Source organism: Pelobates fuscus, chromosome 11 (assembly GCF_036172605.1).
Source record: "Pelobates fuscus isolate aPelFus1 chromosome 11, aPelFus1.pri, whole genome shotgun sequence".
Taxonomy (NCBI): Eukaryota; Metazoa; Chordata; class Amphibia; order Anura; family Pelobatidae; genus Pelobates; species Pelobates fuscus.
In genome coordinates, this window is record NC_086327.1 from 22783446 (window position 1) to 22797333 (window position 13888).

The following is a 13888-nucleotide window of genomic DNA, read 5'->3' on the forward strand; positions in this document are numbered from 1 at the left end:
GCTCGCGCCGGAAGTCAGACACGCCCCCTGCATGGCATTTTAACTGTGAATGTCATAATACTGTTAAATTTTATGGCAATAAAATACACATATTTATATTCAGAGATGTCTCACAGGTACAGCAGTACCCCCATGTTCAGGTTTTCAGTGTTTTGGAAAGTTACAGGGACAAAATTGAGGCAGATTGAGTTTACCAGATTGGTTTGCGGGGCCTATGTTGTCTTTGAGATCATATGGCAGCCCAGCAATGAGAATTACCCACATCATGGCATACCATTTGCAAAGGTAGAGTATTCAGTATGTGGTATGGCTAGTCTTTTTTTATTTTTAGAAGCCACTTGGTCACAAACATTGGTCAAAGCTGGCATTCGCTGGCTTCGCCGGCTCCCCCCCCCCCCAACAATGGGGGCACTGGGACTTCACATACCGGCTTTGCTCCCCACCCCATGCACAGCTGAGACGGTTAGCCACTTAACGGATCGGAGTCCTGCTAGCCATGCACTCCCTCCTCAGCCGGCGTCTGTCTATTTTCCGGCCGTGCGACCAAACCGTAAACGGAAAGCGCAAGGCCAGCACGAATGCCATCACTCACAGCACACAATACCACATAAGTGAGTGATATAAACCCTGGCACAGAACATGTATGTTTAGAAGTATAGCTTATGTTTGTGTTATAAAAAGGGGAATATATGGCACAAGTGTAATGACATCACAATGATAGTTATATATTCATATATATATTTACTGCAGTCCACTTATTAACAGGTATTTTATAAATATATGTTAAGTGGTTAATGACCTTCTGTACATGGTTAAACCATATTTGAATAATGGTAGGGAGTATTTCCCTCTAATACCAGGTATGTGCCCAATATTCATAAATAAACCTCTCAGTCTGGCGGAGTACCACTCTCAGCCATGGCATGACAAATCACAGTACGTACACTTAAGGAGGCTGGTAAGGCTTAATATTAGGTATTCCACATATATATGTTTATTGGTCACCGTAGAGCCACAGCACTGCTCACAACGCATGACCCACGGTGCGCATCACACCGCTCATCCCTCCGTGCTATTCAGAGCACACCCTGCTGCTCAGTCGCACTAGTCATAGAACCCAACGCACCGTTCACAGAACCCACCAGCTCATCTCATAGGGGTTAAGAGGTCTCTAAATAGGGGGAACCAGAATAGGAGACGAGTACTAGTATTGATGCCTTTTTTTTCCCCACAGGAGGTATAGACAGCCCTGTCACACTTGGAAGACATATAGTCCTTTTAAACTTGCCACATGTCTTCTTTCTTTTAACCATACGAGTTGTTCGACAGGTTAACTACCTTAACTAAACGCACGTGCAATACTAGTGGCAAGGGTCTTGATATTTTTCGTTCAGCATTTAGCATTTTTTTCATTTCGTTTCAGTATTTCATCATTCTGTTCTATAGATCCGTTTTGTGTGGAAAGAATAATCAGAGCTCAAGAATTTTTTATTTTCCTATAACCGGTCTTCTTGTGTAGCCAGAGACATAGACAGGGGTCAAGAGTGTTGTGTTACTATCACTTTGTACATACTGTTGTCTGTCACAGTAATTTCTGTAACAGTCATACATTATAGTTGTTCATGTTTTATTGCTACAGGTCAGCAAGAATTTGCAAACAATCGGTACTGATCAGACACTTGTCAACCATATAACCTGATGCTGACTTGTGTTACAGACTCAATACTCAAAGCTTAGACATACTTGACTCGTCATAACTACAGTATACATGACAAAACATTCATACCTTATCTAAGGGTATGGGTGGCCTGTTCTCAGGAAATTAACGCTGTGGTTATGGGGGTTATGAGTGTCATTCCATACTCATATGTACCCAATTCCTTCCATTCTGTCATCCATCATTCTGGTTTAGGCCTCCCTCCTTGGCAGGATTTTAAAATACTGCAAAACTAACCTAGCATACATTTGTCTTACAGATACGTTGCACCCGCTTCCTTAAACTAGAGTTGGTTAAGGAGTCAATCCATAGACGAATGGGTAGGCCACCTAGGTACTTGACACAGGCACCTTTCGGCCATAGAGTTAGAGGTCCCGCAAGGCCAACATCTATCCTCTATGAAAGAGGTAATGCGTCCCTCAGGCCAAATCATAGCTAGACGCCTCGCATGTTGCATAGCAAGGGCATCACTCGTCACAACCCCTCCTTAGATTAACAACTCATTTCTCATAAAACCATATCCAGCAGATTACCCCCTCGCGCCAAACATAGGTAGAGCTGATCCAGCCACTTGGCAACTAGTAGGGACTCACCTGTCACCAGTCTAACGAATTGTTTCGCCACTTCGGCACTAGCTAAAACAACGGTATATACCCTCAAGAGCAACTCATCATTCCTAATTATATTTATTTCATTATGTCCAAAGTTCCAGAAGAAGGAGATGACATTTCTAGTCCAAGTACTCCAACTAGGACGGCCACCCCTACATGTAAAAGGGTCAGAGGCAGTTCATATTCAATTAGAACTACGCAGGGCAGCATACCCTTTCCAGCTACTGCCCGCAAAGCAGAACTATTTAGGCTAACAGTTCAGATGCGGGGTTAGGCACATAGGGCAAGAGCAATGCCAACCTGCATACCATGATCAACTCTGTAGTAACATCCAGGGGGTAGTTCACAATAGACTGTGTAAAGACTGGAAGCCCGTAGCTGTCCAGTCGCGACACCAGAACCACGCGCAACCAATATTCCGGCCCCTTCCTATTCCCAACCCAGTAATACTAATACGCCATCATCTTAAGGCTTAAGTCATTTTCCCAACCCATATGGTGCCAGCAACCTAAAGGACGTTAATCTCGTCTCGTTTCTCATTGCCTCCCAGGATTTCACAAAGAACTGCTCATACAACTAGGGCGATATCTCAGTGGTCCTTAAGGACAGAGACACAAGACTGAGTAAATTATCCATCAGTATAGTTATAACCTTCATGGTCTTGGGTCCGTACAGACACCACTGCATTCCACAGGTCTCAGCCTATTTTCCTGGCAATTGTGTCCTGTATGTCTGCCCTCAGGTAATAGGACTCAGCAGTGGATTTGAGTGGTCTAACGTGACCTTTGTCGTATGTAAGGAGGATTTGAGTGGTCTAAAGTGACCTTGGTCATATGTAATTGCCCCCACCTGTGGACGTCGGGCACTCATACCACCCTCATGGAGTCTGTTTCTGACCGTTTGAGCAGACGCATGCACATTTGTGGCCTGCTGGAGGTCATTTTGCAGGGCTCTGGCAGTGCTCCTCCTGTTCCACCTTGCTCAAAGGCGGAGGTACCGGTCCTGCTGCTGCTCCTCCACGTCTCCTGATGTACTAGCCTGTCTCCTGGTAGCGCCTCCATGATCTGGACACTACGCTGACAGACACAGCAAACCTTCTTGCCACAGCTCGCATTGATGTGCCATCCTGGATGAGCTGCACTACCTGAGCCACTTGTGTGGGTTGTAGACTCCGTCTCATGCTACCACTAGAGTGAAAGCACTGCCAGCATTCAAAAGTGACCAAAACATCAGCCAGGAAGCATAGGAACTGAAAAGTGGTCTGTGGTCACCACCTGCAGAAACACTCCTTTATTGGGGGTGTCTTGCTAATTGCCTATAATTTCCACCTGTTGTCTATCCCATTTGCACAACTGCATGTGAAATTGATTGTCACTCAGTGTTGCTTCCTAAGTGGACAGTTTGATTTCACAGAAGTATGATATATATGAAATAGAGAGGTTTTTATTATTTGTTCTATTATTTTTTCTATTATATATATATATATATATAACGAAGCAAAATAATCCTGCACTCCACAATCCAGATATATATGCCCGGTGCTTGTCCAGCAAAATACAAAAAATGAAAGAAAGATAGCACTCCCAGGACTTGTAAATAAAGTAAAACTTAACTTTTAATCAATCAGCAGAAGGTCGACGTTTCAGTCTGTTAACCACAGACTTTCATCAGGACTAGTGCAACACACCATAAAATCACATATATATACAATAAATACATATTGGTAATCAACTTACGCACCACCAAACTAATTACTTCTCCCTGTCAGCTCCGGCTGGGTCTGCCGCGGGTTCCGCTGACGTCAGTGCGTGCGTCGCAATGACGTCATTACACGGCGCCGGCGTCATCACCACACCTCGTGACCACAAGTCCGTCGGCATCATGGGGAGTGTTGTCATGGAAATAAACTCCATGGCAACAAAATAAAAACAATGGTAAACGGCTGAACCGGCAACAGAAGAACACATAAATAACTTTACTAAATAAAGACGCTCAAGTGTAACCACTATCCCTATGTAGCAGGGGGATCCGGGATTTTTAAACAAATACATTTCTAGGCGGAACACTATCGTAGATAGACCTCTAAAAGGGCAGTACACTGAAGAGACGAACTATATAGGAGGCCCAATGTAAGTTACAAATTATGTAGACGGATCCATAGTAATGGTATAAAGAAAAACCTTTACATCTAGCAGCATATATACAATCACAGAGCCACCGGAGCCTACTAGTCAAATAGCCTGTCATGATAGCACATCAAAATTTAGGGACTGCAAAAACAAATACACCAAACAATGTCCAGGGTAATTGGACTAAAATATCATAATCTATAAGGAGACTAGGTTATTAGCCCAACTGTATATTAATCAGGTCACCAAGGTGTATCTCCTCGGGGGCTTGCAGGAGTAATTCTTAAGTAACCAGATTAGGTGCAACATATAAGGAAAAAATAGTATTAATAAAGAACACATGTGGAGAACCCACTATGTGGATGGGTACACGTGCCCTGATACTAACTATACTGGTAATTACCGCATACAGTGAACATAGAAATATGAAAATATAGAAATATGGAGCGAATGACCATCCTCGAAACTGAACAACCAGGTTGGTAGCTTAACCCCAAGGGCGGGCTTTGTAGGATGCTCCTACAAAGAGAATTGTTCTGGAGAAGGACACTACAAACAGTCCACCCTCATGGACTGAATGAAAAATATTCGTTATCTGTGTTCTTATGATCTAATATTGTGGATGACCTGATGTATACTGGCATAGGTGTTGGGGGCCCGCCCTTGGGGTTAAGCTACCTCCCTGGTTGTTCAGTTTCGAGGATGGTCATTCGCTCCATATTTCTATATTTTCATATTTCTATGTTCACTGTATGCGGTAATTACCAGTATAGTTAGTATCAGGGCACGTGTACCCATCCACATAGTGGGTTCTCCACATGTGTTCTTTATTAATACTATTTTTTCCTTATATGTTGCACCTAATCTGGTTACTTAAGAATTACTCCTGCAAGCCCCCGAGGAGATACACCTTGGTGACCTGATTAATATACAGTTGGGCTAATAACCTAGTCTCCTTATAGATTATGATATTTTAGTCCAATTACCCTGGACATTGTTTGGTGTATTTGTTTTTGCAGTCGCTAAATTTTGATGTGCTATCATGACAGGCTATTTGACTAGTAGGCTCCGGTGGCTCTGTGATTGTATATATGCTGCTAGATGTAAAGGTTTTTCTTTATACCATTACTATGGATCCGTCTACCTAATTTGTAACTTACATTGGGCCTCCTATATAGTTCGTCTCTTCAGTGTACTGCCCTTTTAGAGGTCTATCTACGATAGTGTTCCGCCTAGAAATTTATTTGTTTAAAAATCCCGGATCCCCCTGCTACATAGGGATAGTGGTTACACTTGAGCGTCTTTATTTAGTAAAGTTATTTATGTGTTCTTCTGTTGCCGGTTCAGCCGTTTACCATTGTTTTTATTTTGTTGCCATGGAGTTTATTTCCATGACAACACTCCCCATGATGCCGACGGGCTTGTGGTCACGAGGTGTGGTGATGACGCCGGCGCCGTGTAATGACGTCATTGCGACGCACGCACTGACGTCGGCGGAACCCGCGGCAGACCCAGCCGGAGCTGACAGGGAGAAGTAATTAGTTTGGTGGTGGGTAAGTTGATTACCAATATGTATTTATTGTATATATATGTGATTTTATGGTGTGTTGCACTAGTCCTGATGAAAGTCTGTGGTTAACAGACTGAAACGTCGACCTTCTGCTGATTGATTAAAAGTTAAGTTTTACTTTATTTACAAGTCCTGGGAGTGCTATCTTTCTTTCATTTATATATATATATATATATATATATATATATATATATATATAAAGGCTTGGCACTCACCTTTCAAGTATAAAGACAAACCTTTACCCCGGTGCTATCCACATTTAGTAAATTAATCCAAAACAAAGAGGGTGTACTCCAGGGGATTTTGGTGAATAAACTATTTAATTATTTTTTATTGCATATTAGTAAAAAAAATCGTTTCAACCCCTATGCGGACCTTTCTCAAGATCAATAAGTGAAGTGAACATACAATGAATATATACAGTGTAAAATAAAGTGACTTACCAATCCAAGTGATGCTCCGCCGTGTACCCGAACTCGGAAATGTGCATGCGGGACACGTGGACCACCCCCGTGATGTGATGATGTGCAGCGCCAAGCTTCATACTGTCTGTTGCTAAGTAACAAAGAAACAACCGAGTGATAGAAAAAAGCTATATGTGACCAGTACGTGAAGAAGTGAATCTATATTATATAAACAGAATATGGAGAATATAATGATTTTTATATAGTAAGAAATAGACTAATGTGCCGCCTCTATAGGTGGGAGCATAACATCGTGAACGAACAATGTGAGCACCGTGAAATGGTGATCAGAATGAAAAAAAGCCAAATAAAAATAAAACAAGCTCCCATCAATCAGAGGCAGGCAAGATAACATCAAAACAATATGTATATAACACAACTTGTGCAGCAGTCGCCAATACTGCTGTATTAAAAATACATAAATCATCTCAAAGGTAAATCAAGGAAGAATTTGAATACCAAGTATTAACCTTTATATATACAATGTTTGTATGTGAATATTCTTTTTATATACCATAGATATACACGTTACATTGATTCACTTCTTCACCCAGTGGTCGCATATAGCTTTTTTTGCATCACTCATTGGTTGTTTCTTTGTTATTTAGCAACTGACAATATAAAGCTTGGTGTTGAATGTCAGCACGTCATCACATCACGGAGGGTGGTGGGGGGTCACATGTCCCGCATGAACACTTCTGGGTTTGGGTACATGGTGGAGCATCACTTGGATTGGTAAGTCACATTATTTTACACTGTATATATTCATTGTATGTTCACTTCACTTATTGATCTTTCGAAAGACCCGGATAGGGGTCTAAACATCGATTGGGATAGTGTGTATTTTTTGCTAATATGCAATAAATAAGAAGTTTATTCACCAAAATCCATGGGTTCCTCCCTGTCCACTGGAGTTTCATGGATTACTTGGGTACAGCCAGAATGACAAGGCCGGTCGCTGAAGGTTGGCTTGTACTGTAACAGGATGGAGTCATCTTTTTCTGTAGGTACCCGAAATCTGCGGGAACCTGGAGCATGCTTGGGAGTAGCTTTCTTGGAGGTAAGGCACTGAGAGTCCATCGCGGTTATAAATGACTCCCAGTCATCCAAGACAGCACTTTTCTCCTGCAGCTTCTGGTATGCCCATACCTTCAGCCGTCCGGAAAGGAGATTAACAGCGGAGCGGACTTTGCGTAGGTCCTTGGTTTTAAAGCAAACAGGAGCTCACAATCTATAAAGCACTTCAACTTACTAAAGTGCTTTATCAGTGGAAAGGAGTATCTTATTGTGGTTCTAATTTATGAAAGTGCCTATTTCTATGAAAAATAACCATTTTTATAATTGAATTCTAAAACACCCCACTGGTTGTCAGTCAGACAGAGAGGTTCGTTTCCTCCTCTATTAGCGCCACTGAGCTAACAAAACTTGATGTCTAATTGTGCTAGAGGGCGCCTGCCATCCCCTACAGCTGCCAGTGAGTGCACATTCACAGGGTTCAGAGATCTTACCTGACCTCATGGCTCCTGCTCAGCCACAGCTACCTCCTTGCTATGCATGCACAACCTCTTAGAGTAGAATCAGAGGGTTTTTTTTGTTGAGAAGCCTGATGACTGGCCATTTCATAAAAAAGGGGGTGATTGCAAAGGCTGCAGGTATAAGAACTGCAGCTTTTTCAAGCTCTTTCTAGATGTACCGCCAGTGCCAACATGTATAACTAAATGTGCACATGTTTTCTTTGCGGGTATATCTACTGAATAGCAATTTTTTCTTTTTTTTTAATTTTCATGTGGAGTCTTCCTTTAAATGAAGAGAGTTATGAAGGGCAGAGTGTGGTAACTAGAAACAAACTAATACACAAGCCTGTGTTTTATATTATAAATACACATTTTGGCTGTAGTGTGAAAACTATATACCAACTTGATGAAAATGAGCAAAGTACTGATATAAAACATCTGTACTGTGTCAAGAATCCCCAATCCAATTTAGTCCATTATCTTTAGTGTTGAAAAAATGTATCATTCTGAACCTTTGCTTTCTTCTCCTTCATATTTTTTTTTTTTTTTAATTCTTTATTTTTGCGTGTTGTTTAACAAAGGGTAAATTTACCACATGCAATAGTGAACATTAACATATATATATTAGCTTCTGAGTGTCAACGCATATGTTGTAAATTGTCACAATTTTTATATTTTAGGAAACGTTGTAAGGCCTAGGTAGTGGGTTGGTGTAATACTAGGTATGGTATTCTATTTGGTTTGTGAGCGTCCATCCCTAGGTCCTGGTTTGGTAAAGAAGGTGTGGTCCATGTCGGGTGGATTGTACCAGGTCAGCGTTAAGCTTGAGGTCGAGGTTTTCTAAGGAGGGTATGTCCCCTGTATGGATCTGTGGTTCTGACAAGTGTTCTGTGGTGACGGTCGGTTCGTCTTGGAAGTAGTTAGTCGGGAGGTTTCTATTTTGGTCTGTTTAGACTAATCTTGAGGTGTGGTTGCCCTAACCTAGGGGCTGTCGGGGGGGGAGGTGTGCGCCTTGTTGCAGCACACACTCCTCTGGCGTACTGGCGTGCCAACGCCATCCCTGGCATGCTCTTGGGGCGTCACCAGAGTCGCGTTACTTAAGTCATGGAGAAGACAATAGAACTTTTTAGTATTAGAAGGTAAAAAGTGATAGGGGGGAAAGGAGAAAAAACCATTGGTAAACGGCAAATTGCAATATTTGGCCTGTGAGCGGGTTGGGGTAGGAGACTTCTCTCCCCATTCCCGTCAAGTGGCCTGAGTGTCCATTCTCTGTGTCCTCGGGATGAAAGGTTCGATCGTCTCTGGGTCCCATGCGGGAGAAGCGTTCTGGGTGGTCTTGGTCGGTAGACCCAGTTTTGATAGTAGCGCGGCAGCTTCAGCTCCTGTAGTGATTTTGTACGTTTGTCCTTGTTGTGTAACTAGGAGGTGGCGTGGGTTTCCCCACCGGTATGGTATTTCCGCTGAGCGCAGCTGGCTGGTGAAGTCGTTGAGGGTTTTTCTCCACTGGAGAGTGGCTTTGGTTAGGTCCTGGTAAAAAGTCAATTGGGACTCTTCAAAGTCGAGTGGCGTTTTGCCCTTGAGTGCCGACATTATGTGACCCCTGTCTTGGGGAAGGATGCAGCGGATTATTACGTCTCCAGCAAGGGGTGTGGATGCCCGTGTTGAAGTGGATAGTCGGTATATTCCGGCAAAGGTGAGTTTCCTTGCCACCCCGGGGGGCAGTATGGATTGCATGAGACGTCGCACATAGTGTGGTAGATCCTCCTTGGAGACTGAGGCAGGGATACCACGTATTTTGATGTTGTTGCTTCTGTGTTTGTCTTCCTGGGCTGCTATTTGTACCTCCAGATTTTTTTGAGTGTGTTGCATCTTGGAAAGGGCTTCTTGCAGTGAGGTGATTTCTTTTTGGATCCCTTTTACTTCTCCCTCAGTGTGTAGTACTTTATCAGTAATTTGTTGCATGCTGGTTTTAAGGGTGGGTAGATCTGCAGCCAGTAGGCTTTGTATTTCTTGCAGCATTTTTTGCATGTGTTGTAGGTCATGTTTAGTGGCCAGTTCAGTGATATCTTGCTGGGGTGTGAGTTTTGACAGTGTAACCCTTTGAGGGCTATGCTCCACTGAGGTAGGCTCTAGAGGGGGAACAGGGCCTTGTACGGCCACCATTTTGGCGGGTGTTTGTTTCTGCAGCAGTGTGCCTATATCAGGCTGTGCTGTACCTGGTTGGGGTTTCTGTGACCTGCGTCCCATTCCGGAGGTTCCGTGATCGGAGTTGTGCAGGGATGTGTCCCACGCGTCCTCCAGGAAGTCCCTGTCAAATAAGTAATCCAGGCCGTGGTGGGCTGATGGAAGGTAGGCCCGGGCTCTGGATTTCGGCTTTGCCTGCTTCGGGGTGTACCGGAATGGCATCAGTCGGTTCCGGGGTTCCCCTCTGTGCTATGGTGGTATTTTCGTTGGCGGATGGTGAGAGTGTCTGCCGATATTCGTTGGATTGAGCCCGTGATTGTCAGAGCTCGCGGCAATGGCGACCGGCCCGTTTCGCTGCCAGGCTCCGCCCCCCCTCCTTCATATTTTTAAAGTTTCCCTTGAGTATTTTGAGTGTAAGATCCTGAACAGAATGGTCTTTCTGTGTGGTATGGTGTCCAACTGGCGTCCAGTAATGATCTTCTTCATGTTGTGTTCTAGAGTGTCTGTGTGTGTTCATTCCTATAATTATTTGATAGATGATTTCACCCATGTAACATCCCTGGTCACAGTTCCTGCTTTCAGTCATGTATAGAACATCTCTTGATGAAGAGGAGAATGATTCCTTATGTTCTATGTTTTACTGTTGTGAGTGGCCATGTGATTTGTGCAGATTTGCTGACACCATTTGCAGTGTGGTTTGTTTCAGGGCATGCAGGGTGTTACCCTTTTAATATTACTAAAACTTCAATCCAGGAAGTGTACAAATGAACCAATTATCATTAATCATGTTATCTGCTGCTATTTTTTCATAGGAGCCCTTAAACAGGTGGACGCAGGGGGTAATGTATTCCTAGGAGGTGTGAACAACGCTGATTACATTTATTGCCTAAGCCAGGATCTCACTCTTTCCAAGGGGACATCTCTCCCTTTCATACAACTTGATGGAAGATTGAAGTATTATAGCTGTGGTCGTTATAGTTGCTGGGGAGTGAACGGCAACAATGATATATTTTATCGTCTGAACGTGAGTCCAAATGATTGCAAAGGCAGTGAATGGAGACAGGTGGATGGGAACATGATTATGGTGGAAGTTGCCACAGATGGATCAGTGTATGGAATCAACACCATTGGCAACGTTTGCAAAAGGTAAATCTTTTAGTAGCAATAATTAAATATATACATTAAATATAATTATGTATCAATTAGTGAACTAAGTCCCCCAAGAACTTATGGATTAAATTTTTTTGGATTATGGATTACATTTTTAACATATATTAACAAAATCTGAAATTAATTTGTTTTTCAAGCATAGATTAAAAAACAAACAAAATATACATCATCAATGTATATTCATAGCTAGATACAAATGTGTTCATTGTATTCTGGACGTGTCAAGATTGGTTGTAGGTTTAGTGTGTCACCTAAAAGGTAATCCAGGCATGATGGAGTAGGAGTCTAGACAAAGAAAATTATAATTAATAATTGTACCTGTCTTTTTCCCACAGAGTCGGAATTTCTTTTTCAAACCCAGGTGGGACTGGGTGGTCTCTGTTGAATGTATATGGTTCCTTTAGGCATGTCTCATATGATAACGGATTGCTATGGCTTCTTAATGCAGAGGAAAATATCTTCAAATGTGACATCAACGATTATGCAGAAGCATCAATTTACACAACACCTTTCTACTACTATCACTGAATCTGTAATCCTCTACTGTTTACTAGAGATAACAAGCAAAGTAAATCCTCTGTGAGTCGCTCTTCGTTGTGAACTTTTAGTAGCAGTGATGAGATATGTGCCTGCTTTGGTGTGTGCGGGTTCTCAAATAAAACTATTGTAAAACTTTTATAATGTCTATGATTTTCAAATAATCAGTAGAACATTGCTATCAATAAATGTAAAAAAAAAAATCAGCATCAATAAAATGTAGGAGAACAATTTGTGTATACACACACACATGAAAAAGCAAGCAATTTGCCACCAAACAGTCATTAACCTAAAACATTAAAGGAACACTATAGGGTCAGGAACACAAACATGTCTTCCTGACCCTATAGTGAAAACCCACAATTTAGGTGGCTTGTCCCCCCCTTACACCCCTCAGAAAAGACACCTTATTTTCAGCTCTCCACGGGTCCGCCAGCACTGGTGACATCATCAGAATTGCAGGCAATTGGTCAATTATCTAAAAATAAATAAATGCCATTGGTGAGCAGTTAGAAATGCAATTGGAGAAAATTCTCTCCCTTCAGTAACAGCACGTTCCTAAAGGGGTGTTTGTTATCTACATGGTCTGTAGATTAGTGTGATATCAATATGTAGCTGCCAGTGCTTTATCAGAGATCTATATGTTTCCATTCCTCACTGCAGCAGTGGATATGCTAACTCAAATGTTAGTATCTTGCAAATGTTAAGTTGGGATTAAGGGCAATGGTAGGCTACATTCGGCACTCCAGATATTGTGGACTATATCTCCTATAATCAGGGCCGTTCCTAGGGTCACTGACGCTTAGGTGCAATATTATTTTTGGCGTCACCATGTGGGCGTGGTTATATTGCTAACTCCTCCCCTTCAAACATAACCCTTTTTTCCACTTCCATCTCCTTTGCTAATTACTCTAACTCCTTGGGCCCTCCAACTTTACCAGGTAGCATGCCACCCACTTCCTGCAGTGCCAGTTTTGCCCTCAAAAAGCTTATCCGTGCCATCTTTGTGCCCAGCTTCCCAGTGGCATCTGTCCCCAAACAGCTACTTGTGTCTCAAAATAGCTAATCAGATCAATCTTTGTCTAGGCATAACTAAACAGTATCACCTTTGTGCCCAAATAGCTTATCAGTGGCAAGGGCAGGTCCAGAACCTAATCTCAGGTTTTAGGGGTTGTAGTATGTGACATGGGGTTGTAGTGGGGGACAGGGGGAGAAGTGGGGCTTGCGGGCTGTAGTAAGGTCTAAGGGCAGCAATTGCAGGTAAGGGGCTATAGTAGGCTTTAAGATAGGCAGGCAGCCTGGTGTGCATTCACACTGAATAAGACCAAAAGGTGGAAATCAAGGAATATCCTAAATATACACAAGACCCCAGCAGTTAATATAAATATTTACTGATCTTGCAGCTTTAAAGTAAAATATACAGAAGCTCATAAAAGCGATAAAAGGGAAAACCAAAATCAAAGAATGGTACATTTATTAAACACAACATAAAAACTACATTCAAAAAGATGTGCACAGATCAATATGGTATGTTTAAAATGCGTATGCCCACTCTGGGGCCAGAGTCCTTTTTAAACAGGAAAAAATGAGATCAGAAATCCCCAGATATAGAAATCCCCAGGGTAGATGTAGCCTTTTCCCCCACACATGAGACGAGGCTCAATGTTGAGGGTAAAACAGGAACTTAATTTTAATGGAGGCACACTGGTCTTTTATGCAAGTTTCCCAACAAAGGTGACGCCCAGGTGGACCTTGTTGGACACAGGGACACAAAGTGTACAAGCCAATAAAAACAATGTGACAATTAATGACACTCCCACATACAGCACACAAACCCACCCCTCTGCCTGTGATATACTTAAGGCAGATAAGGCATTAATGTAATTATCCCCAGGCATAAAAAACACATGTTTTACAAAGTCTCATAAGTGCCTCAAAAATACAACATATCCCCATAAAACACATCCCCTGATAGCCCTGATCATGGTGAAC

General features: G+C 42.4%; 1 protein-coding gene across 1 annotated transcript in view; it reads left to right on the top strand.

The window, feature by feature from the left end:
* Positions 1 to 12040, top strand: part of LOC134577286 (fish-egg lectin-like) — a 28582-nt gene extending 16542 nt beyond the window's left edge. The window contains exons 3-4 of the mRNA XM_063435979.1: positions 11002 to 11335; positions 11695 to 12040. Of these exons, the coding sequence (XP_063292049.1) occupies positions 11002 to 11335; positions 11695 to 11887 (527 nt within the window). The 3' untranslated portion in view covers positions 11888 to 12040. The remainder of the gene's footprint in view (positions 1 to 11001; positions 11336 to 11694) is intronic.
* The last annotated feature ends 1848 nt before the right edge of the window (positions 12041 to 13888 follow it).